At 35.4% G+C, this 22874-nt stretch overlaps 2 protein-coding genes across 10 annotated transcripts; both read right to left on the bottom strand.

Annotated features, from left to right (window-relative positions):
• Positions 1–352: 352 nt before the first annotated feature.
• On the bottom strand, positions 353–16427 carry LOC147393376 (uncharacterized). Of its 9 annotated transcripts, none has more exons than XM_086455739.1 (10): positions 16061–16427; positions 15483–15959; positions 15244–15328; positions 14882–14960; positions 14711–14792; positions 8575–8650; positions 7529–7585; positions 7314–7455; positions 6501–6545; positions 353–1812 (listed from the first exon to the last, which is right to left on the bottom strand). In XM_086455739.1, exons 6-10 carry the CDS (start codon positions 8618–8620, stop codon positions 1746–1748), a joined length of 357 nt encoding a protein of 118 aa, XP_086311865.1. In that variant the 5' UTR covers positions 8621–8650; positions 14711–14792; positions 14882–14960; positions 15244–15328; positions 15483–15959; positions 16061–16427; the 3' UTR covers positions 353–1745. The 9 variants fall into 9 exon arrangements, 6 of the variants coding, with proteins under 6 accessions (XP_086311865.1, XP_086311864.1, XP_086311863.1 ...); XM_086455738.1 differs by having other exon boundaries at positions 14908–14960; XM_086455737.1 differs by lacking the exon at positions 14882–14960.
• A 2929-nt stretch (positions 16428–19356) lies between these two features.
• Positions 19357–22352, bottom strand: DUO1 (myb-like HTH transcriptional regulator family protein). Its single transcript, XM_086456599.1, has 3 exons — positions 22011–22352; positions 21623–21857; positions 19357–20054 (listed from the first exon to the last, which is right to left on the bottom strand). The coding sequence occupies exons 1-3, from the start codon at positions 22202–22204 to the stop codon at positions 19551–19553; spliced, it is 933 nt and encodes a 310-aa protein (XP_086312725.1). The 5' UTR covers positions 22205–22352; the 3' UTR covers positions 19357–19550.
• Between the last annotated feature and the right edge of the window lie 522 nt (positions 22353–22874).

The raw sequence follows: 22874 nt of genomic DNA, 5'->3' as shown, positions 1-22874 counted from the left end.
TACTAACCTCAAGGGATGGTAGAAAATTTTACCTTCTATTATAGGAACTGAGTCACATTTTAATTTTACACACTTCTATGTCAATTTGTCTAGAAAATGGATCTTCACAAGTGGTACATTTCATTATGATGGAGACAACAAGATATGTGGGTCCAATTCATTCATGGATGTGGATAATGCAACATGAAGCGAAGTGTTGATATATTACGGCAAAAAAGATGTCTTTAAGAAAACAATAGATTTTATAAACACATTATATTATGCGAAACTTATAAATATATGTCCCATTCTTTTTGTCAAACTATTGGAATTTGGTATCTTTAATATGTACCCAAACTTCAACTACCATTTATACCCTGTTCTAAAGTAGTTTACTGTATATTTTAATGGAAATTTTATCCCAAGAATCCGAATTTCACATTTTAGAATTTAGGACAGTCTTAGTAGCTTCTTTTACTCTTTTCAATTGGTAAGTTTGCCCATGTAAAATCATCCTTGAATATGCCAATGGTCTACATTTTTTCTTTTAAACCTATATCACAATCAAAGAAGTGCATATTTCAAATGATCTGCACAAGTAGTTGTTCACATTAAAATGAGGGCCTTTATCTTTTGACATTATTGAACCTTTCATTCCCCACCTCAGTCATGCCTTTCTTGTTAGAAAGATTTAACTTTTGTCTTTTGAGATAGCAAACCTGCTTATTGATTCTGGCAGAAGGTGTTTTTTTTTTTACTGTTTTGCATTTTCTGAAAAATATGTCAACATTTTACATCCTACAATCCAGTCTGTAATAGAACATTTTATTACGAAGATTGGGAGGAAAAATCATTTTTCTTAACTGAGAACCTTACCTCACCGATCCATAAAACTTATCTAAATATAAAACACAAATCTTACAAAGATCGCAGCAAAGCATCAAACAAAATACATAATTTCATTTCAATTTGGATGAAAAAAAACAATTTTCACCTCAAATGTACGAGCAATAATGATCGAACGAAGGTTCGTACCTTAGTTTTTCGTCTGTGGAGAGAGGGAGAAAAATTAAAGAAACTTTAAAGAAGACGACAGTATTCTGGTTGGCGGAACGAGCGAAGAACATAGCAATAGAAGTCGAATGATGGAAAAGAAAGGTAAGGGTTGAACGAGCGAAGAACTCAATCAACAATAGAGGCTGAACGATGGAGAAGGAGGGCACGAACAAGCGAAAAACACAATCAAGCTGAACGAACGATGGAGAAAAAGAGGCCAAACGAGCGAAAATCAGCAATGGAAGACTTGGAGGCCGAACGAACAATGGAGAAGAAAATGGGCGAATTTGTTTGGATTAGGGCATAACGAATATGATGATATTCTCATAGAAAATCTAATTTTGACTCCCCGCAAGATGAGTTTTGAGAAATAGGTTTATGTTATTTCTTCACAAAAAGCAATTTCTTGTTCTTGTGCGGAGTAACTCTCCGAATGAGTTGCTCATCCAAACGACTTCTAACTCCCCATAAAAGTCAGAAGTAGCCAAGGAGTCCTATCCAAATGCCATCTTCACTTCCTACCCAACATTAAACAACATATCATATTGATAACATAAGTAGTTTTTTCGTCCTTTCTAAGCGAATAGAATATTGCACAAGCTTTTGGATTCATCAATTAATTATTTCTAAGAACATGGACACGTGCCCATAAGTTGTACTTTTTCACTCGAAACTTAGCCGCTTGTTGGCAATTTAGCATTTGAGGAATTCTAGACGCAAAATTGAAGACTATTGCGCCATAGAAAGGTTCCACACCCGACAATGTGCTTTCCATCACTACAAAAAAAATAGAAATTAGGAACAGTTTGTAATCATTCCTAAGACTATCTGAAACGCTTGAAAGACCATCTCTTATCGAGGCGTCGTTAATGAATTTAAACGGCTGGAAGCCGTTATAGATCTCAGGATTTGGGATGGCTAAAACCCGTTCCAAAGTTGTATTTGTATAACAAAAAAAAAAAAAAATCTTAGACATCAATTTAAAATCCGATGTCTATAAGACTGATGTCCTAAGTCTGAGAGTTTAGGCATTGGTTACAAACCAATATTTAAAGTGGTCATAAACCGATATCTAAACTTTTAAACAAAAAATTAATTTTTAATTTTTTTTTCTACATACAATGACAATGCCCAATAATGAGCATTATCTCTTCCAAGCATTGAGCTTGCAATCACCTATTTAAGATCAAATTTAGAAATGAAAGTTCCATGAAACTAATTAACCTTACATGATAGAGAAAAATATGGAACTATTATGCAAAACTACACATTAGAAGTAGTGATCAACCCAAAGATATATAAATAAATAACAAACAAATATTATAATTGTATACCCATAGTTCATGCATAGCTTCTCTCCATTGTGCATACTAGGAGTAAAAAAGGGATTAAGAAATGGATTATAACCCTAACTAGAAGATACTAAGATAACAAAGCAATCCCCATTCCGTTAAAACCCCATGTTTGTAACAAAACTCTATTTTTCTAATTCTGATTTAGTTTGAAGGTTCATTACCATAATAATAATCCACTCAGTGCATAACATAAAATTTTCCAAGAGCCACAACTTGTCGATTACCATGACAATAATCCAAAACATATAATCAACTAAAATTGTTTCGAAGGCATAAACTGTTTAATACAACTTGTAGACACCCCAATTTGCACGAACCGATTAGGAAAATTCAAATTTTCTCGAATTGATTTCAATTAAGAACTTAAGCCTCTCAACGAGCCCGCATTGCCACTTGACATCATTTTCATGCATACATGAATACATGTATCATGTCATATAGCTTACATGCTCAACCTTATCCCTAATCCAATCTAATTCCATACCACTTTCATGATCCAATTCGAATCCATATCCATCATCCATTAATAGATTCATCACCCATACCCTAACCCAAGTCCATAAACAAGTTCCATATCATAATCAAGCCAAATCACCCTAAGACCTTAAACCAAGGTCCATACTACCATTGTCCATAGTCAAGTTCATCTCCAAACCCATTATCTATCATCCATAACCAAGTCCATTTCCAAACCTAATATCCGTTATCCATAAATCAAGTCCACTCCCTAAGTTCAATACCAAATCCATTCCCTAAGCCTAATACCAAGACTATTATAAGTCCATTCCTTTACACCCTCCCAAAAGGTGACACATGTTGATCTCTCATAAGCCCTCAATACACAATGCTTTAATCTAATTAGAGAGTCAACTCCCATTTGTGAAAGGCCAAGTATAACCTTCTTAAAAAATGTAGTCAAACCAAAAAGATTTTTTGATCTTTAGTAATAATCCATAAAGTTGAGAGAACTTTCAATCATACCCTCAAAATGTGAGAATCTTCAAGTACATACATTGAGCTCTCCCATTAGTCCATTTCAAAAATATACATTTACCCTTACTTTATAAGTTATTTACAAATGAACCAAGGTCTACTTTTCACCTACCACTCTACCTTTACACATGTCACTCCCTTACTCATCCTCCCAAAAGTACTTTTATTTTCCCATTAGTCTATTTCAAAAATATACTTCCACCATTACTTTATGAGTTATTTACAAGTAAACCAAAGTCTACTTTTTACTTACAACTTCACTTTACACATGTCACTCCCCTATTCACCTTCCCAAAAGTACATTTTGTTCTCTCACCTCTATTTACAAAAAAATCAAAGATCCAAGAATATTTTTTATATTTCTTCACAAATATCGTCTTTACCCTCATATAAATGAAAAATCCAAAAAAAAAAAAATTAAATCTTATTACCATTCTCTTTATTTTTAGGGTTGGATCACTTTATCCCCAAAAGGTTTTCAAAAACTTTATAAATACCTTTATTTTCTATTAACAATTCATGCTCTTAAGCCCCCATCTCTCAACCTAAAACTCTACTAAAATCCCTACTCATTCTCTTATCTCTCAACCTTCAACTCCACAACTCTAATCTTCTATCCTCAACTAACTCATTCAACCTTCAAGATCATCTCTCAAATTCAAGATCATTCAAGAATATCAAAGGGGCAAGGTGGGTGTAGTAGTTCTTAACTTTTTTTAGCTTACATATTCTTCTTATATCCCTCTCTTTTTCCCTTTTTTAAAAGCCTTTAAGATATAATGGAAAACCCTCTTTCATCCCAAGGAGAGTGAACCTCAACCTTAGGCATGGAATGCTTGAATTGGTTTGATCAAAAGGATGGAGGTTGAAACTCTTTTTAAACCCATTTTTATCTCATACATTATGTACACTATACACACACACCACACATGCTTGGTTATGATGAAGAATTGTATAATTCTCTTGATGGGGTTAAAATAATAAGTTTCTAACCATGCATGCATGCATCAAGGTTATGAATATAAGGGAACTCCATCCATGAAATTTCTCTAAAATCTTAAATCAATATTTCAACTCATATGAAATGCGATGATTTCATGTGATGTCCTCTCCCATAGGATATTTCTTATGTCAACACTAATATTAATCATCTTTCAAAGATATACATATTCACCATGTGCACACACCCACTTCATGCATCTCATGTATTTTTATTGTTATGTTAATCTTTTCAAAAATGGTTAAATTTACAAGGTAACCCCCTTAGGTGGAAAGAATGGAGTGCTTAACACCTTCCTCATTCTCTAATCGAATCCCCTTACTTAGATCTTAGGTAGACCACACATTTTATATTAATGAGAGTTAATACAATGCCATGAAAAATGATCCTTCAAAAAATTAATTCGGATGCCTATTCACACTCATTTCCAAAAAAGAATAGTGGTGACTCCAAACAACGTAACATTGAGATTCAAATATGAATATCTCATGTCTACACAACCAACTAAACAAAAGAAAGCAAACTAAATACGAAACACATCTAATCAATCACCATTTGGTGGCTGAGTTGAGGAGTCTGGTGGAGTCGGGTGTGAGCCTTGGAATTGCAAAAATAAAATAAAAAAATGCGCACACATACACACATTATATTATATGTTTACATTATTTATATAAAAATTGAATAAATAAGAAAATTTTGTGATAGACCCACAACCATATGCCTAAAATTGTCCATCTTGGCATGTTTACGCCACTCGATCTCAACCCTATTGGTATCTCTCCATATCAGATATGTCTGAGCCACTCAGCGTCTACATATCGACCTGTCAATGAAGCATTTTTAGAATTACCTAAAACCTCACCCTTGCACCATAGCAAGTAAATGGCACCGTGGACTGCAATCGTCAATGAAGTTAACGAAAGATCTCACTCCTCTTCTATATGAAGTAGGAATAAGAAAAGATTCTAGATGAGTATGTCTACAAAAAAATTATTACTAAAACGGATCCTTCACTATATTGAAAAGGTCTCATAACTATGGAACTATCACAACATGTAATCAATTACATCAATGACACTATCATTGTACCTAATAGAAACTTTGTAAGTGATAGCCATATAAATTACATGCCGGTCTCACCCTAAGTTGTGGCCACTCTAGGCTTATCCCAAGGATCGAAGCTTGTTGAAATAATCATCATCATCAAGGCTCATTTCATGGATTGAGGTCAACACATAATTAAGCCTTTGAGAAATCAAAATTCAACCCTCAACATAACAAAAATCTGAGAATTTCAAAAAAGGCATGTAACTAGTTCAAAGCATATAAGTTCCATCTATCTAATTATGTTGGATTCAATCAAAAAATAACCAAGACATTCAATGATTGGGCCTTATGGCTTATAGTGTTCATAAGCATCATTGCATAGTTGAAACATTATTCCTCAAGGGGTCTCGTGTTACATTGTGAAGGAAAATTTATTTCAATCAATTTATCGTGAAATACTTGACAATAGTGTGTTTGATCTTCCACCAGTCAAGGGGGTGCACACGGGTTGGGGCTGGCGTCACTGGTGATCACATGTGTCTATGTTTTGAAATGTTTAGTTGATGCAACTAAGATCAAAGCAAATGTGGGATTTTTTATTTCTTACTTTGTTATTTCTTGTGTAAGATTTTGGGATTTTTTACAAGAAATTGAATAACTCGTTTTAGTCATAGTGGTATCATTCATCATTTTCCTCCTCTTCTTCAGTTCTTTCTAGTTCGTGGACATTGAAAAGCACCCTCATCTTGTCCAAGATAACAAGAAAAGGTATTGTTTATGAGCGAGACAAGACACATTTCTAAGATTTAAAATCACGAAAAAAAAAAAAAAAGTATACTAGGATTATATTCATTTACATTGTCGGATCTCTAGGAATATCATCCCTTCTCTCTAGTGTTATATTAGGTATAGTACCCAAATGGGGCGACAAAATTGGGCATTGGCATTGTATGCAGATTTAGATTTAGATTTAAATTTAATTCCAACCAAAAGGGTTATAGCACAACTTTTCACTTTCTAGAAGCTATAAACATTGCGAACATCATTAATGCTACAAAAGCTCCACTGACCTTAACGTTGTTGTTGACTGGTGGAAGCGGTATGTAGTTGCGAACCTGGTGTAGAAATAAGATGGCAATGCAAGAAAAGAACTTAAAAGAGCAATCTGCTACATAAATAAGATCGTAGAAAGAAGTCTTAGGATCACGCAACTTAGTGGACAAAGAAAGCAAGAAGTAGATGAGGTTTTGGAGCAAAAGCTCCAACAATAATCTATTAATGATAAATGATCTGACTCATCTAAGAAGCAGAAATCATTGCATTTTTTGGAAGCAAATCTTTATGTAGAACATCCATGAAATTACAAGTCATGGTCTCCAGCCTTCTAGTTCGACCATAATGCATAGGTTTATCAGCTTTTCTTATTGCCACGGATAATTGATTGGTGAACTAATGGTCAAACATCCTCAAAAGTAGCTGATCTCCTTTATCTTCTTGATATCAGATAAAAGATGAATTCAAAATATGGCACATGGACACAACTCAAATAGGGAACATCATTTAAGTCAATCCTCAACCCCACATCCAGTAGGTTAATATATGAATGCATTGGAAACATGAACAGCCCTGAATATTGAATGATATAAAGGGAGTATGTAAGCATCTATAATGTTTTATACCAAAAGAACAGAAAATAAGGAGAATATAGAGAGTTCAAAAAAGACATAAAAAAATGAAAATAAGCATCATTAAAACTAACAACGCCAGCATAGAACTTAAATAATAGAGTCCACCTCAAGTAAAACTAACAACAAATTATACGGCTCCATTAAATTATAACAACTAATAATAAAAGATGGACCTATAAGTTTTCTAACAATAACCTGTTTGTCAGCACAAGTGCCTTTGATAGAGGGCTGCGGAATTGGGTGGCAACAAGGGAAACCACTATGCTTCTTGATTCTGGCTTGAGACCTACTACCCCTAACAAGATCAAGTCTTCTTCTTGAAATAAATCATCATCATCTTCACAATAGCCATCATCTTTGTCGATTTTAATGTTTTTGAGATGTTGAACTTTTCAAAAATATGAACTTACCTCGGGTGGGCAAGAATCCTTTATGTAAGTGCCTGAGAAGATTAGTGCTCCTAGTGCCTCAGAAAAGTGGAGCACAAGCATAATAACTTAAACGACATTCCAAGAATATGATGATAAATGGACAAACAGGCCTTTCCTTAAAGCCTCAAGGCCTTTTTTGAGTGCCTCGAGTTAAACCTCAAGGGGTAAAGCCACAATGGTATACGAGCAAATAGAAGCAACTAATTGTTCAAGAAATATAATAGAAAAGAATAAACTACTTGCAAGGATGCAGTATCTGATAAGCATAAGAGTGTCATATATTGTTTGCTAAGTAATCCTAGAAAACAACATCAAGTAAGTCATTGTACAACTTGAATTTCTCTAATGAGTGGAAAAAATTATTTCAATTTTTGAAAAACATTAATACTTAAAGAAAAATTGTTATTATGGGGATAAACATAACTCAGCAAATTGGAAAATTTTGAGAGATGGGATCGGACATGTGACTTCATGTTTTGTTCATGATTGCCAGCTTGTTGAGCTTTAGGATCAAGATCCAAGATAACTATAATGAAAATGGAAGGTGAATTGGCTGCCAGCAATTATTCAACTGCAACAAATCCTAGTTTTAGCATAGAAATCATCATTACAATATTATTCCACCTTTAAAACAGAGATATTGTTTCAAACTATATTGCACATAGGAAAAATAAAAAATTAAACTCAAAATAGTTCACCAAAAAGAAATTTGGAGTTTGAATCCAAGACACTTCGAAAAAGATTGTGATAGTAGCAAAATATTTTGCATATTTATAATTGAGAGGCAGTATAAACTATATAATTTACAATGGAATATGCATACACATGGCACACATTCGGGATACTGACAACTAGGTAATTCATATTGATTCCTCTTGGGGCATTTCAGTCTTTTCTGCCTTCAAACGGAAATAGGTAAGAACATCATAAAAAGCACAAAAAATGGTATTCACACATAAAGTCTATTACTGACTGCACCATAACAACCATGACCATCAATAACCATCATTTGAGTCAATAGCTACCTTCTAAGTCTACCATTTTTAGGCCCATCATGACAGCCATAAACATCAAGGCCAACTTCCATGGATGCTTTTATCCCTGCCAACAAAAACTCAAGTTGTATATATACACATGTTTAGAAGAGCCAATGAAACAGAATATATATGTCCACTAGAAATATCAGGATAGAAAAATGCATCAAAAATGTTGATCGTTGGATATATATAAAAACTATTATAACACAACATTGTAGTAGGCATAGCTCAAGGACTTCTTTATCTTCATAGAGATTCAAAACTGAGAATTGTCCATAGGGATCTCAAAGCCAGCAAAGATAGAAAATGAAAGAATGTATTTCTGAAACTCTAAACTCATAATATGAGATAGAGATGAATTGTATTTATCTTAGAGTAATCTTACAACCAATAGCCAGCTGTTATAACAGTTGGCATAACAGAAATAACAAATCTGACTGTTACAATAATAACTGACTCTAATCAGATTGGGATTGGTTAAGATTACATAGCTGTTACTGTAACTATAGAGTAACTGATCCTTCTTCTTGCTTCTCATCCCCCCTCAAGCGAAAGGGTCTAGGAACGAGGCAAAGGTGTGACTTTAAGGACATGAACCTGGAGCTTGTGAGATACTTCGTGAGAAGGTCTGCTGGTTGAGCTTCAGTTGGAACAAACTGGAGGAGAACTTGTTGCCTAAGAACTTGATCTCGAATGAAATGAAGATCTATTTCAATGTGCTTTGTTCTAGCATGAAAAACTGGGTTTTTGGCCATATAAGAAGCACTTATGTTGTCATACCAGAGAATAGGAACTTGAGCAACTGTAACACACAACTCTTTCAGCAATGCTTGAATCCACACTATTTCTGCAGTAGCTATGGCCAGCCCCCTGTATTCGGACTCTGCACTGCTTCGAGAGACAACTCTCTGTTTAGAAGCTGACCAAGAGATCAAGTTTTGTCCAAGATAAACAAGATACCCACTAGAGCTGCGTCTATCATCAGGATTTGCGCCCCAGTCTGCATCTGAGAATGCTTCAATAGTTAGACTTGAGGATGGCTGTAGGCGAAGACCTTCAGTCATAGTGCCTCGCAAATACCGGAGAATACGTTTGACAGCAAGCCAATGTGCTGTTGTGGGCTGTTGCATAAACTGGCAAGCCTTGTTAACAGCAAAGGCAATGTCAGGACGTGTCATGGTTACATATTGTAAGGCACCCACTATACTTCTATACATCTTAACATCCTCCATCAGCTCTCCATCAAATTTAGATAAGGTCTTCCCGATTGCTCCTGGAGTTTTGGCTGGTTTAGAAGCAATCATTTCTGTGCGGTGAAGAAGATCAGAGATGTACTTAGTTTGGCTAAGGTGCATTGATCCTTGATCATATGATACCTCTATGCCCAAAAAATAGGACAGATTCCCCAAATCTCGCAAGGCAAAGGCAGAATGGAGCTTTGCTATCAGATTACAAACCATGGTCGGAGAGCTTCCTGTTATGATTATATCATCGACATAAACAAGGACGATAAGTGTTGAGGTTTTACCAAAATGAGTAAACATAGAGCTGTCTGTTCGAGAGAAATTAAATCCCCATTGTAAGAGAGCAGTACTCAACTTTGTGAACCAAGCCCTTGGTGATTGTTTTAGGCCATACAAGGCTTTGTTTAATTTGCACACTTTGGTTGGATATTGAGAGTGAACAAAACCTGGTGGTTGGCCATGAATACTTCTTCTTCGAGGTCCCCATTCAAGAAGGCATTGTGAACATCTAATTGCCGAATAATCCAATTGAAGCTGAGAGCTACTGTTAGAACAATGCGAATGGTGGCTGTTTTAACAACAGGACTGAAAGTTTCAAAGTAGTCTAGCCCATGAGTTTGGTTAAACCCCTTTGCTACCAAACGGGCTTTGTATCTCTCTATACTTCCATCAGGTTTATGCTTGAGTTTGTAAACCCATTTACATCCTATAACATTAGAACCAACAGGCAAATCGACAAGATTCCAGGTATTGTGTTTGTAAAGAGCAGCTAACTCATCTTGCATTGCTGAAATCCATTTGGGATCCTTGAGAGCTTGTTTTAAAGTGGATGGTTCTGTGGTCTTGACTGCTGTGAGATCTAGAATTTGCTTCTTCTTGGTTATACCTCTCATGGCCCTGGTAGTCATTCGTTGAACTGGAGGAGGTGTAGGAGCAGAAGGTTGAGATGGTGAAGAAGCAATAGAATTATCTGAAGGAGATGTAGAATCAATAATTGGGACTGGAGTTGTGTTTGAGACTGATGTTGAAGAATGAGTAGGCTGAGATGGAAGAGATATAAGAGCAGGAGGTAAAGATTGGGTGTCTACGGCAGTCTGTGTGGCCGCAACAAGCATAGATTTCAGGGGATACACACTCTCATCAAAAACAACATGAGGAGTAATATAAACTCTACCAGATTTGTAATCAAGGCACAAGTACCCTTTGTGATTAGGACTATAGCCAAGAAAGAGACACTGAACAGATCTATACTGAAGCTTATGGTTGTTGTAGGGACGAACAAAAGGATAGCATAAACAACCAAATATGCGAAGGGACTTGTAGTGTGGCTGTTTTGAGAAAATAAGAGAGTATGGAGAATCAAAATGTAAGACCTTACTCGGCATCCTGTTGATAAGATGGACAGCAGTTTGAAAAGCATATTGCCAATACTTAAATGGCATGGAAGCATGCGAAAGAAGAGCTAAACCAGTCTCCACAACATGTCTATGTTTGCGCTCAACTCTACCATTCTGAGCTGAAGTATAAGGACATGAGAACCTGTGTTGAATACCAGCAGCTCGAAGGAAAGGAAGAAAGGCACGAAACTCTCCCCCATTATCAGACTGAAGACATTTAATCTTAGTTTCAAATTGAGTTTCCACCTGCACCTTAAATTGTTTGAAAATAGGCAAGGCTTGATCCTTTGTTTGTAAAGGATAGAACCAGGTATATCGTGAATAATCATCAACAAAAAGAATGAAATATTTACTCCCAAAGGTAGACTTAACAGGAGCAGGTCCCCATATATCAGTGTATATCAATGCTAGTGGCTTAGAAACACGAGAATTAGACAATTGCAGAGGTAATCTGTGGCTTTTGGCTAATTGACATGATGAACAAATCTGATTTTTATTAATAGAACAAGAAATGTTACAGATATTCAAGATTCTGTTAACAATATCAGAATGAGGATGGCCCAACCTATGATGCCAAAGCTGATTATTCGTAACAAAAGAAGAACTATCAGATACATGTTCTTGACAGTTATTAACAGCAACATATGCTTTCTTTGAACTAAAAACAGGAAACCTGTAGAGTCCATTTTCAAGCTTGCCTTGAGCAAGAACCCTCTTCGTAAGTTGATCCTTCACAAAGAAAGAATTGGGATAAAACTCAATCAAAGCATTATTGTCAGAACAAAACTTAGCCACACTTATCAAATTCGCTTGAGATGAAGGGAACATGGAAAACTTTTCTAAGATTGAAAGAATGAGAATTAGTTATTAAATCTTTAGAACCAAAATTCGAGATAGACAGCCTCTTACCATTTCCAATGGTCACGCAATCTGCTCCTGTATAGCTGGTGACATTCTTAAGACTAGTAGCATTCTGAGTAAGATGATGGCTAGCACCTGAGTCAAGAAACCAGCTCTCTTCTGCAGGAATGTTAGTGGAGGCAACCATGGCAGGAACATTATTTTGAGTCCCAGGTGATTGAGGATTGTTATTCTGTACTCCTTGAAAAGAAACATCAAATCTATGATAACAAACTTGAACAGTATGACCAAATTTACCACATAATTGGCACTGAGGTCGATCATTCGAGCCGGAATTCCCTCGTCCATTTCTGCCTCCTCGGCTTCGACCTCTATTGGAATAGGAATTGGTATTGTTGCCTGTAGTAGTTCCTTGACTACGGCCACCATAGTAATTCTTCCTTCCACCACCTCTGTTATTAGAAGATGATGAAAAACTAGCAGTCATGCCAGAAATATTTTCAATCGAACTTTGTTGTTCTAGACGATTCTCGAAGGATAGCAGTATGCTATGGACTGCTTCAAGAGAGATCGTGTCATCTCTTGTGTTGACAGCAGTAACAACAGAGTTATACTCTGCACCAAGACCTCCAAGAAGATTCATAACCTGATCTTGATCAGATACAGGTTCACCAATTGCTGCCAAGCTATCTGCAGCACTTTTAATTTTCATGATATAGTCTATCATAGACATAGATCCCTTCTTTGTGACTTGTAATTCAAGCCTTAGTTGCATAATACGAGCTCTTGAAGAAGAGGAGAAAATCTTTTCTAACGCTACCCAGGCAGAATGAGAAGAATTGTGGCCAATTATCTGAGCCATGATACCTGGTGTTAGAGAGGAATAGATCCAACTGAGGATGGTGCGATCCTGTCTCCTCCAAGCAACAAAGACAGGATTAATGGCACCAGAACTCAATTCTTTTTCAGGACAAACGGAAGTTCCTTCGATGAACTCTTCAAATCCGTTGGCAAAAATCACATTGTCCATCTGTGATCTCCACAGAACGTAATTCGATCGATCAAGCTTCACTGGCAAGGTATGATTAAGCATCTGAAAGGCAGGGATAGACACCACTGTTGATCCTTGACCAGAACCAATCGAACCTGAGGAAGATGAAGGTTGAGAGCTAGCAGAAGACATGATTAGAAGATCTAATGCTCTGATACCAAGATAGAAAATGAAAGAATGTATTTCTGAAACTCTAAACTCATAATATGAGATAGAGATGAATTGTATTTATCTTAGAGTAATCTTACAACCAATAGCCAGCTGTTATAACAGTTGGCATAACAGAAATAACAAATCTGACTGTTACAATAATAACTGACTCTAATCAGATTGGGATTGGTTAAGATTACATAGCTGTTACTGTAACTATAGAGTAACTGATCCTTCTTCTTGCTTCTCAAGCAATGTTCTACTAGACAATGAGATGAACCCCAAAATTTTAGATTTCGGTATGGCAAGAACTTTTGGAGGAAATAAGACAGAAGCAAAAACGAAAAGGGTGGTTGGGACATAGTAAGTACCCATGAAAATTACTCTATGCATCCTTTTTCATGGTTTACAACTATATTTCTTTGATGTTTTCATGCAGTGGTTATGTCCCCGGAGTATGCAATAGATGGTCTATTTTCGATGAAGTCCGATGTCTTTAGCTTCGGTGTTTTGGTGTTGGAGATAATTAGTGGCAAGAAGAGCAGAGGTTTTAATCATCCTGATCATGATCTCAACCTTCTTGGACATGTAAGTTCAAAAATGAATGTCCTTCTAGTCCTCTACTAAATTAAAATTTTATTTATCCAACATGCACATCCTTTTCTATTTTTTTATTTGTAAAAAGTGAATATATTTGATGGTTTTTTGTTCAAGGCATGCAAACTATGGAATGAAGGCAAAGCCTTGGAACTGGTAGATGCATTAATGAGGGATGAGTTACCAGAGTCCCAATTGTTGAGATACATCCAAGTAGGTCTTTTATGTGTGCAACGGTGCCCAGAAGACAGGCTGAGCATGTTGGATGTTGTTTTAATGTTAGCTAGCGATACTTCAATCACACTCCAACTGAAACAACCTGGTTTTTATAATGAAAGGAGCCTCATTGAGGTGGATTCATTATCAAGCCGGAAAAAGGTGTATTCAAATGAGGCAACTGTTTCAGTCTTAGAGGGTCGATAAAAGATTACCAAGCTTACAAACTATATTATTTCAATTCATATAAGTATTCTTGTAAGTTCTTGTATGCCAGATAGAGCGACTGCCATTCAATTTGTGAAGCAGCTAGGGAATATGAGTGTTAGAAAAAAAAATAATAACTCCACTTCCAATCTTGAGATTCAAAATTCATCGCAGTGAACAAACAAGAAAAAAAAATCATACACAATACACGAATTTACGTAAGAAATCCTAAATCAAGGAAAACCCACAGAAACACATCGATTTCACTATAATTACTTCTAAATAATTTAGGTTAGCATCTTACCAGCACAAAAACAACGAATTACTTTTGGGAGTTGTCGCGTATTGTAAGATTGAAAGCAGCGAAATAAAAATAATTAATCAAATAATATTGCACATACCCAGGAAGTGTAGTACAACATAACTGAAATAAGTAGCAGTCCCATTCCAATATCTCCCAATCCAAAGAATTGGGTTAAGAACCTACAAATAGAAATTTACTAAGATATGAAGATTCATAACAAATCTCAAAAAATGAAGCCAATGGAATATGCATTCTGTGAATTAATTACAACAAACAAATCAGTGTGAACCACACCACAAGTCTTCGAATCTCCCCTTGTTCATCACATCTTCCATAAATCGAGTTCCCTTCAAACAAATCCTTGATCATTTTAGTTATAATCATTTTCTCTTCAAATAATATTAAATTAATAATAATAATTAAAAAATATCCAGATTAAATCAAATTTTGGGCGTACAATGAGGAAGTATTTTCTTAACTACACAACATTGAATTTAGATCTCAGCTCAATAATTACTATATTAAGACGATTAATCCAAGTCGAATGCGAAAATAATTAATTTCAAATGTTCAAATTCAAAATCAGAAATCACAAAATAAATTGAAGCGAAGCACGATTCGATTACATACCTGTTTCGTGTTCAACTCGGCATGATCCATGTAAATCTAGCTCCAGGAAGAAAGATCAGAAACAATTATCCTTAAATCTCGACAACTAATCATCCATAGATCATCAAAAAAATCAAAAATTTGGGGAAAATTAGGGTTTTTAATGCAAAAAAAAAAAAAGATCGAAATTACATATTAGAAATTATCAAAATTATCGAAGAGAATATCAAAATGTAAAAAGTAATAAACGAAAATCTAACCTGTGAGAGAGCGAGATGTGCCCTCTCAGGGTTTAACAGTTAATACTGTGGCACTCTGAGATTTGAGCTAAATCTCTTTATAAAGAGCTACGATGTAATATTCCTCGAAGACAGAGATCGAGAGGTCGATCGAGGGAGTGACTGAGAGAGAAAGAGGGAGAAACTGAGAGAGAGATTGAGAGATCAATCGAAGGAGAGACTGAGAGGTCGATCGAAAGAGTGACTAAGAGAGAGAGTGATGAGATCAAGAGGTTGATTGAGGGAGCGACTGAGAGAGAGAGAGAGAGAGAGATACTGAGAGAGTGGTTCGTTCCCATATAATGAGACGTTTAAAACACGATTAAAACGGCTTTAATAGGTAAAACGGTTTAAACCCATTTTTAATTAGAAACTAATAAAATCCATTTTATAATTTGGTTCTTGATCACTGTTTTCTTGTAGTGCATCCTCATATTTTCTACAACTGATCCCCATTTTCTACACAAAAACAAGAAATAAAAAAGGACAAAGATAAGATATTGAAAGAAAAATTAATGAAAATCATTTTGAGTATCTGAAAGATAAAGCCAGGTACTTACGATGTAAAAAATTCTAGAACGTCTTCCATACTTATGGGATATCCTCTTGAGAAAGTAAGGAACATAGACCTTTCTTCGGATAGTGTTTGTTCTGATGGCAAGAATGACCTTGCAAATGGATTTAGCATCATGTTGCTTGATGTCACGCTCGTTGACGCACCGTGGATACGTGATCCTTCTCCAGATGGTGTGATAACAGCATGGGTGGTGGGGTTGTCAACTTCAAGTATAGCATTATCATCAAATATTTTGTTACAGACATCGTTCATTATTCGTTGGACTCCATCATGCACGAAGATTCGATGGTAGTGGAAGAATCTACTATTGATTGATTCGTTTAGAAGACTGGCTAGAACGGGTGTTTCATTTGCATGATGATGCATCTGATCATGTAACATAGTTGAGACATAATATGGTCTCCCTGAACATAATGCCACCAATTTCGTTGACACTCGAAAAGATGGTTCGAATAAGGTCATAGTGGCCTATTTATAACCAGATTGCTATCACCATCTTTGTTAATTAGGCTTCTTTCCCCAATTGACCGACAAGTCGGTTAAATAATAGTCATTCCATGGCATGGAACAACAAGATACTAACAAGGCCATTGATGGTATTTGAAGGACAAGGATCCATGGTTGAGGTGGTAGAGTACTCTATGATTCTGGTAGATAAAGCAATAGGAATTGTAGGGTTTGGTCCTTTTTGTTGGGGATAAGTGAGCTTTGGTTGCATATGTATAGACACGAAACAGCCACCAAACACTTTGGTGGCTGTCTGGACATAGTTTTTGGTGTCCATAATCATTTGGGAAGGGTGGACATTAGGGTTTAGTTGGAGAGCCTGGAGGGGGAGGAGCTTGTTTATGTCATTTAATGACCTAGATGGAGACAACAAGGCATCGAGCCCGAGTAGTGCTTCGTCGGTTTTCTGTACTTTGTATTGAATATCATAAGTTGTTATCGGAAAGTGATGGATGGAAATTTTATGTAGGTCGTTCTGTAATTTTATGAAGATGGGTGCTTAGATCATTATTCAAATAATAATAATAATAATTGCCTCTTATTTCTCGAGAAAAGGCTCAAAACAAGTAAGTGAATACAACTCAATTAGATTAGATGGAAGCATTATAAGATCCGTTATCTTCCATATTTATTTTTAAATTAAGCAAGTGGTACATGTTAAAAAAGGCGAAAAATAATTTACATAAGTTTTGGGGTGTTCCCCCTCACAATACTTTAATGTATATAATTTAATTTATTTCACTAAATGTATGTACATCACTTGCAAGACATGTAGTAGAATGCAAAAAAGGAACATTTTAATTTTCATATCCTGTCAATGGATAGGCACAAGTAAAATTAAAGAGTTTCCTAAAGGAGAGATTTGACAAGTTGTAAAATCTTTTACATTTTTCCATGCCCCGACTTACCTAAATCAGCCAACTACTAGAATACCCTTTGTGTGGATGGGGCTTACCTACTAATAATTTGTAGAGTCTGTGCTGGAGTGACCGTGCAACACATTGCGTTTCACACTGCGACGTGGAGGTGCACACAAAACCATAGATGCTTTTCACTCATATCTCGAGGAAAAGCAAATATGGTTCCACGTCAATGCAGTGTGAAACGTGGTGTCTTGTGCAGTCCCTTAATTGTTATTTAGCTTCTTGAAATGTCAACATCGCATCCCTATCACTATTAGATCCACTAATCCAAATTCATTGGATGTCGACTAAAGATTCTCATAGTTAACATATATTTTTTCAGTAACATTTGGGGCTACAGGCTCTTTTCAGATTGCAAAAAAGAAGGTTGGGCCTTGCTTGGTATGTTGTAAAAGGACATAAAATGCAAAACTTTGTGTTTACGAGGTTTTATTACGTTTTACGGTCATATGCTTGGTATCATTCCAAAAAATCAATGCAAAATGTTCTAACTACTTGGTTTGGAAGGAAAATGCAGTATTAAAAAAAAAAGCATGTAATTTATTTTTATTTGTTTAAAAAAAATACAATTTAATTAGAATCTAAACACTTCCCTGGATACATTTTTTGGCCTAATTACATCTAGTCCTTTAGAAATTTGCAATGATTCCTCGAGTGTTCTTCCAGGCTTTGGATATCTCAAATAAATAATTAAGAAGAGCAGATGACAAGGAACCCTACACCTTTCATTAGCACTACATGTCTCAACTTGCTTAGTTTCCATCAGCCTATACAAACCTCTAGATAACACTACCTTTGCTATGATGAATATGGTACCCTTGTCTAAGACCACTAGAGCTCTAGAAGTAGATATAAGCCCTTCCCATTCATCAGCATTGAGAAACAAGCACTCAATGAACAACTACATAACAGCTACAACGCTCTTGTATCATTTCCCTAGCTCCTCTGATCTTTTAGTTAAGACCATCCATAGTCTCGTAAGATAGAGTAATATTGTCATACATATTTCATCCTCTGACAAAAGTGCATTCCTCATTGAAAATTGAACAATCTTCCTGAGGAGATCAGCAAAGATTTTCAACATCATCTTTTTTTTTTTTTTTTTTTAAATCACAGACTAATTGACCTAAATCCATTAACATTGGCATGTTGTGTAGAATCCCATGGGCCTAACTCATCCTCACAAAACTGGCTTATAAGGTGAGGATCGCCCTAGGTTTATATATAGCCCAAGGTTATGATACCCAGACGATGTGGGACTATAGCTCATACTCACTCTCGCGTGTAACGTGTTTCCTACATCCCTGTGGTTAGTCACTCTGATACCGTGTAAACCAACCAACTACTCCAAAAGACCTATATGTGGGGGAGGGAGAGAAGTATGGATATAAGAGGGTCACAGGGCTTAACTAAGGGTATGACACACCCGAGAGTAGAGGAAAATATACACCCAACACTCTCCCCTCAATCGTAAGGGTGAAAAGAATTGAACCACACACATCCTGGTTCCACTCTGATTGGGCCAAAAATGTTTCACTATCTTCGACTTCCATCACTTCTTTGGGCTCAATAGTTACATTGCCAATAACGTTCTTAATTGTTCCACAAAATCTGTAAATAGGAGATATGTTTAGCCTTAGTTGCTAAGATTCATGAACTACATCAAGGAAGTCACCTTTGTCCACCCAAAAATCCATAAATCTTAATTTGTTTAGGGAATGAATTATGATTTTCGGTTGATAAAATGAGATAGCTATATAAGCACCTAGTTACCAAAGTTTGTAATCCAGCTATAGCTGAGAATTACACCAAAATCAAATAACAAATCTTTGTTTCATTTAATTTTATATATATATAAAGCCACATTACATCTTCCATTAATCCACGATTGCTCATATACCCTCTTGATTTTTAAGAAATACAAGCATCAAACAATAATAGCAGTCTAATACAAAGTCTTAACATAACTACATGTATGTCTCATTAGTAGTAATAAAAAGAAATTTATGGAAGTGTTTTCCAAAACCATCCATGACCTGCAAATTACCACTCCGATGAGCTCGGTAGCGGCTCGAGGTAATCAAACATGTCCATCGGGAAGTCATCGAAGAAGCTGTCTGGTGTCTTGGGCTTGTCATCTTCTCCCATTCCACAATTTTGAACGCTACCGTCCAATCCGTAAAAAGGTTGCCCATCAGGGTACCCTTGGCCATTTCTAGATTCGAAAGCCTTAAACTCATCCGAAAGATTAGTGTCCACAGGTCCAGCAACAATGTCTAAGCTTTCTGGAAAGATTGGAATGTCTAATGGTGGCTGAGGGAGTTGGATAAATGGGAATTCCGGTGTAGGGTCAATGCATGGCTTCCTCTCAATGGGTGTAAATTCAAGTTGGAGAAGGTTTGTTTCCAAATTGAGCAAGTTTGGGTTTAACAAATCTGGTAAGCTTAGCATTTGGAACATTTCTGTGTTTCCTATGTAGGAAGATTGGCAAGGTTGAGTCTTTGAGGATGATTCTCCCTCCATTGGAATGGAACTCAGACTAGGGGCCTGAAAATTAATAAATATACATTAAATTAGAGAGCTACTATTGGCACCCCCAACTTTTACTTATTACACCTCAATTTCTTAAATTATTTATCTCACTCTAATTAAAGATTAAAACACACGCTTCAAACATTAGAAAGGTTTGACTCAAATTATATTCTCAACATTACCAAACATTATAACACTGTTTCAAACAATTTCAGTAGTTTTTTACAACTATAATGAGGTTCATATAATATAAAATCCTAAACCCAAAAAATAGAAATCTAGCCCAAAGGAAAAAAACAGAAAAAATAAATAAATAAATAGATCTTCTATTGGCAACCCAACTTTTACTTATTTTCTTTATTTTTAATTTGGGTGTAATAAGTAAAAGTTGGGGTTCCAATAGCAGCTCTCTTAAATTAACAAATAAATTAATTAAAGAGTGTTTTACCAAATCATGCATTGAAAGGGAACGGAAACTAAAGTTGTCTATGAATGCTGATTTAAAAAAAAACACTCCAGAGAAAATTGTTCCACAAAAATGGATTTTCCAAGAAAATGTTTGCCAATTTTTTATTGCACATGGGAAAATGTCAAAAGAGAGTTATTTTCCAACATTACCAGATTGGTTAACATTTTTCTTCCTTTGTTGGAAAAACATTTCTCTAGAAAAATGATTAATTTTCCACAAAATATTTAATCAATTCACGAAAAATTGCATTTTTCTTGATAAAACCACTTTCTTGTTGATTTTGTCATGCAATCAATAAATCACATGGACTCTAATGGTAAGTATGATTGCAGAAAAAATATTTTCCAAAGAAAATCAATTTCTGAGGAAATGATCCTATGAAAGTGAATTTCCTTAGAAAGTACTTGTCATTATTGGATTGTACATAAATTTTCAAAAAGAGAACTGGTCTTAAGTATTTGGAATGGAATTAAATAAGAATTATGTTTCTCCCACCTGATATGAAAACCATTTAAGACGACATTTTCTTCAAGAAAATTATTTACCTATAAAATTGCACAATCATACACCTACAAATTGCATTTTTTTCCCACTAATTTTCCCATGCAAACTAAGGGTATGTTCAAGATTAATTACTCCAGGAAAGTATATTTTTGAAAATTTAGTCACATAAATAACATTTTTTTTATCATGCAAATATTCAAACCATTGTTTTAAGAATAACGATTTTCTATCACCCCCCTCTGACACATGCCCCAATACGTCCCATGACATGGCATGTGCTAGAACCATAGATTCATTTACTCGGGATACACTACGGTTCTAGCCCATGCCACGTCAGGGGGCATGTGTCAGAGGGGGCATCAGAAAATCACAACTCTAGTTTTAAAACTCGACTTGAATGTCCATCGAATCAAGTCAACGGCTTGCAAGTCGAATTTAAGCAAATAAAAATATATTAAATTTTATAAATATTAAAAATAGATTTTAGTATTTTTAAAATAAATAATAATTTTTATTTTTAATCTCTCCAAAAATATTAAATCATATTTAAAGTTCAATTAAAATTACATTGTAAAATGAGTAAAGAAAATGTTAGTGTTCTTTCCCTTACCTCCAAAGCAGGAACTTGGGGAAAAATTAGGGTTTTTCCATTGTTCTTCTGTGGTCTTGGTGGTGTTGATGTCTGTAGAATCCTTGCAAGTCTCTTGCGTCTTGTACTCCAAAAATTCTTGACATCATTGTCCGTTCTCCCCGGTAAATAAGTTGCAATTCTTGCCCATTTGTTCCCGAATCGTGCCTGTAAATCAATCACCACTCTCTCCTCTTCGGCCGAAAATTTGCATCCACTTAACATAAAAATTATAACACAACAACATTATTATGATACATTTTCATGTAATTTAAGTATTAAAAAAAAGAAATTATAATTAATTACCTACAAAAAGCATCAAATCAAATATGAAATGTGATCTAAATCAAGAAAGAGTATGAATGCTTACGTCTTTAAGTCGGGTTTAAGCTTATTAACCCATCTGAGACGACACGATTTTCCTGTTCTTGGCAATAGACCCTTGGATCGAATCGAACTCCAGTCTCGTGGGCCGTACTTCTTGACATAATCCATTAGTATTTCATCTTCTTCTGCCATCCATGGTCCTTTCCTGATCAAAGTTTCATTTCTATGTCCTTCCATCACATAATCTCTTCTCTTAAACCAAACTAATTAATCTCTCTTTATTTCTTCAATAAAAACAATCATTTACTTCTCTAACCCATTGAAACCCTCGGAAAGAATACATGGTTTAAGCACAAAAAAAGTCTTTAATGGCTTCAAGACTTTCTTCTTTGTTTTTTTTTTTTAATTTTTAATTTTTTGTGAGAAGGGACGGTTAAAACGGTTACTGCCACTACCCACTAAGTCGACACCCACATCCCCATCTTTCCCTCTAAATTCAAAAAATAGGTCGGAAGTTACACAAATGCCCCTGATAATGCACAAAGGATGTTGGGTCGGTGGATTCGATGACCTCTCCACGTTTTTTGTGAATAGAATGATGACATGTCACTTGAACTCAGTCTTCTCTGATAGATTGATGAAAATGACTTGATTGTCCTCGTATTCAACCTCTTGCCGAAAATCATTTATTTTTATTTGTATATTTTCCTCTAAAGCAGTTATCTTCAAAACTTTTTACATATTCATCCTTAATCTTAAAATTTTATCTACTTCAAAACCTTGAAAACAAGATAGGATTTTTTTTTTTTTTTTAATACTTTTGAGATGTTCAGGACAATAGATTTTTGAATAGAAAAATCAAGAGTTTTCTTAAAAGTTAAGGCGAGTTCGAAAAGACTAAAAATAA

Source organism: Akebia trifoliata, chromosome 10 (genome assembly GCF_017979445.1).
Source record: "Akebia trifoliata isolate Shusen 1 chromosome 10, ASM1797944v1, whole genome shotgun sequence".
Taxonomy (NCBI): Eukaryota; Viridiplantae; Streptophyta; class Magnoliopsida; order Ranunculales; family Lardizabalaceae; genus Akebia; species Akebia trifoliata.
Note: the sequence above shows the minus strand (reverse complement) of the source record. Positions and strands in the feature narration are given on the sequence as shown.

Coding starts and splice junctions, on each gene's coding strand:
- LOC147393376 (XM_086455739.1), bottom strand. CDS start 8,620: ATGTTTATGGCTGTCATGATGGGCCTAAAAATGGTAGACTTAGAAG. Junction 6,546..7,313: donor GCACTTGTGCTGACAAACAG/GTTATTGTTAGA, acceptor TTTCTACACCAG/GTTCGCAACTACATACCGCT. Junction 1,813..6,500: donor CAGTCAACAACAACGTTAAG/GTCAGTGGAGCT, acceptor TTTTTTTTGTAG/TGATGGAAAGCACATTGTCG.
- DUO1 (XM_086456599.1), bottom strand. CDS start 22,204: ATGGAAGGACATAGAAATGAAACTTTGATCAGGAAAGGACCATGGATG. Junction 21,858..22,010: donor CTTAAACCCGACTTAAAGAC/GTAAGCATTCAT, acceptor TTTTATGTTAAG/TGGATGCAAATTTTCGGCCG. Junction 20,055..21,622: donor CCCAAGTTCCTGCTTTGGAG/GTAAGGGAAAGA, acceptor ATTAATTTTCAG/GCCCCTAGTCTGAGTTCCAT.